Raw genomic sequence first — 3,597 nt, 5'->3', positions numbered from 1 at the left:
CCCAGCCCCGCATCTTGGCCTTGTCCATGGCCGGCTGCCCTTCCGGGGCACCCGGAGAAGCGCTGCAGAGCCCTTTCCTCCAGCTGTGCTCCGGGACAGCCGGGCTGGGCATCGCTTGAGTGTGACGTGAGGATCCTGCCAGCGCTTTGTGTCCCTGCGAACAGCGCTGCAGGCCCGTGGCACTTCAGTTAGGGCATGTCCCGCAGTAGTGTCTCAAGTGAGGGAACTTGCTGTTGGATGGACAGACTGTCTTGGGGTGTGCCTGCTTGTAGCTAGCTTTTGCTCCTACGACAACTTGCCCTGCACAAAACAAGACTGGGCGGATCCATGTTGAGATGTTCTGTCCTCGCTGAGATGTCACAGCCTCTCCGTTCTACATCAGAATACCCCTTGAGGTGTCCTGGCTGCTCCCAGGCTTGCTGCAGCCTGAAGATGATCCATTTTGCAGCCTGTTGAAAGCATGTTGTTAGTTGTGCTGCTCTGTTGACTTCTTCCTCTCTACCAGCTCAGGATTAAGCTTTACATCCTTGCTGGCTTTGCTGCGCCTGCTACCACTTGCTTGTTTTGGAGGTGGCAAATCTCACTGCTGGCCAATGATGCCAGCCGCGGCTCTGTCGGAGCACTTCCCTGCCTGCTTCCCCTCCTCCGTGGGAGATCCCCTGCGTGTTGCAGAGCAACTGCATTATCCTCCTCCAAATCCCTCTTCTGCCATGACGTCTGCAGAGCACTTGACTGAGATTAGTTTGTCATGCGGAGGCTCTTACCCGCCCGCTGACCTGTGCTTCCCCTTCTGCGACAGCTTTTGGCTTGTGTGTCTTCCCTGCTTGTGCAGCCGCCGGCAGCATGGCGCACCGGTCCAGGGCCGGCACTCCCAGTCTCTGGGGCTGCAGTGAAACTGGAGTTCTGGGAGGAACATCAGACATGAGTAGTTCCTTGCTGTGTCTGCTCAGGTGCTAACTATTCCATCACAGCTTTCTTGCCTGCACACTGCCCTCTCCAATAACGTCTCCGACACCTACATTTCCCTGAAAAGGATTTTTCACTGAATCCTCCTTATTACTTTGAGAGGTGTCAATGGTGTTCAAGATTTTATTACTTCTCAGCACAGCATCCAGCTGTGGAGCTGACAAGGCTGCAAGCTCAGCCTGAGAGGATCAGAGTTCTCCTGGGTGCTTCATGAAGTCCTGCCTGGACTGCTCTTCAGTGCCTGTTTTTTTATTTAAAGCAATAATTAGTGCTTTTGTCCCAGGCAGACATCTGTGTAGTGCCCTGAGCATGATCTGAATGTTGTCCCTCAGGCCATTGTACGCTTGGCCCTGGTGATGTGTGTTTCCTTCATGCTGTGCTGCTTGAATTTCCTGCTTCCTCCTCGCCTGGCAGTGAGTGCTCTTGGATCAGCACCAGTTTGCTGTGACAGCAAGTTGCAGACCGTTGTTCAAAGAAGGGAACAGCAAGGAGCGGTGTTGCCTTGCCACAGCGTTCGGCATCAATGAAGCACAACTGAAATAGCCTCCAACTGTGCTGTCAGGTCTTCAGGAGGATGCTGCCACTTTGGCAGGGACTCAGAATCAATTTTTGAGCAGAATCAATTAGGAAGCTGGAAAATTGATCGTGATGCTGGGATAGATTTGAGGTGCTCAGGCTGCTTAGTATTGAGATGGCTTGATTGTGGCATTCTTGGTGCTTGTACAGGGATCAGGTTCAATGAAGAGCTGCATTACCAAGGGAAAATAAGATCTGGTGACCTGAAGCTGGGGCATGTCAAATTCAAACTGGAAACGAGCTGCAGATTTCACTGAGAAATTGGAACCCTTCATCTTGGGATGGGTTGGCTGGGATTGTCTGAAATCTTTGTGTAGGTTTGAGGATATTTCTGTGAGAGATGTTTTAGTTTTACTTCAGAGATAAGTCAGTGATGGGATTGTCTTGACAGTGCTTCTAACTTGGGTTATGTCCAGAATCCGAACCGATGTTTGTGAGTAGCCACGCCTGGACTTAATGGTTTTAGGTCTCCGCTTAAAAACGTGAGATGATTTCAGCTGCTGTAAGCTAACTATCTTCTCTCTCCTTTTGAGGTGTCAAAGGTTGTTTTTCCAGTAATTTGGACCTTTTTGAAGCGCCTGCTTGCCTAATGCCATGAATATTGCAGTGAACAATGTGGAAGAAAAAGCTGTCCATTCCTGGTCAAGAATTTCCTCTGCAGGTCAGAAAGTGCTGGAGGAAGCCCTGCGAGTCTTCAACCCGATGTCCAAGGACCTTTCAAACACAGAGACCCAGCTGGTGGCCTTCATTCAGGGCCTGAAGGAGGAGGGCTACCAGCCCACAATTCTGAGGAGTAAGGATGTGTATGGGTACAGCTCGTGCACAGCAGACACACCTAGTCAAAGAAAAGAGAGCACCCCGCACAACTGCGACAACGCCGCCGAGTCTGATAAGAGTCCGGGTAGAAATACCACAGCTGTGGCAAAGGTGCCTGCTTCACCGACCAGTGTTTCAGTGAATGCTTCAAAAGTCTCCACTAAGCCTGTCTGTAAAGGGGATTCCACAAATCTCCTCTTGAGCTCCTTGAAGCAGACAAGATCTGGCACATCCAAGGCTGCAGCAGCGGGCTTCCCTACAAGCATGTATCCTGATGTGTATCCAGCCATGAGACTGTCGGTGGTTCTGGAAGCTCTGGTGCCGCTGAAAACTACTGCGTCTTGTTTGGAGTCCAGATACACACGAGGGCATCTTGGGGTCTCGCCCTCGGACCTTAAACTCCTCAAGGCTTCGAGTCCACCGAGGCAGATTTCTTCAGGCAAGACCACTAAAATAACAGAAGGTAAGGGGTACAAGCGTTTGATAAAGAAAGCACCGGATTCTGCCACCCTCACTTTAAATCTTCTGAAGGGACCAAAAGGTGGAGTGCTGCAGGAGAGCAATGCTTGCAAGGCCTCGGGCGTCCTCAACGGGAGAATCACAGGCAGCTCGTCCCAGGGCTGCACCACAGCACCGCAGTCCAAGACCTTGAAAATCAAAGACAAGGAAGCTCTGGTGGGGAAAACAGAGTGGAAAGACAGCAGCACTTACCGGGAGAGCATTGGGCAGAAGAAGAGAAGAGCTACGGATGCAAGAGAAGCACCGCAGAGGAAGAAAGCAAATACCATTCCTGTCCGAAATAAATCACAACGGGCTCAGAGCGCTTTGAACCTGCTGAAATTCCAGGCTATCAAGGTGGGCAACTCTTCCTCTGATGATGAAGTGAGGAGGAGAGCACAGAAGATTCTTAGGGTCAACCTGTCCCCTGTGATCCGAATTCAGCCCTTGTCCCACTCTCACAGCGTCCCCTGAGTTTCTTCACTTTGTCACTTTTTTTTTGTAAGTAAGTAAATATGAGCCTGGCACCAGAGCATGGAGAAGTTTAAGAGCAACTCTGGATATCTGGTGCCTGGTGACGATATGTCGACTAACCTGCAGACGGAGCAGCCTGCTCTCATGCTGTTTCTGCCTGTCTACCACTGCTATGCAGAACTGACTGCAGAAATACAAAAAACCTGTTCGTGAACGTGGGATAGTGACTCTTGCCCGTGTCAAGTCGAGCAGGTCAGAGGGCTCGCT

General features: G+C 51.1%; 1 protein-coding gene across 1 annotated transcript; it reads left to right on the top strand.

Moving 5' to 3' along the window:
- Positions 1–2,136: 2,136 nt before the first annotated feature.
- On the top strand, positions 2,137–3,330 carry CCDC71 (coiled-coil domain containing 71). The gene has a single exon (XM_010293268.1). It carries the CDS (start codon positions 2,137–2,139, stop codon positions 3,328–3,330), a length of 1,194 nt encoding a protein of 397 aa, XP_010291570.1.
- The last annotated feature ends 267 nt before the right edge of the window (positions 3,331–3,597 follow it).

This window comes from Phaethon lepturus, unplaced genomic scaffold, assembly GCF_000687285.1.
Source record: "Phaethon lepturus isolate BGI_N335 unplaced genomic scaffold, ASM68728v1 scaffold44638, whole genome shotgun sequence".
NCBI classification, from domain to species: Eukaryota; Metazoa; Chordata; class Aves; order Phaethontiformes; family Phaethontidae; genus Phaethon; species Phaethon lepturus.
The sequence above is the reverse complement of the archived record's forward strand: the minus strand, read 5'-3'. Positions and strand labels throughout refer to the sequence as shown.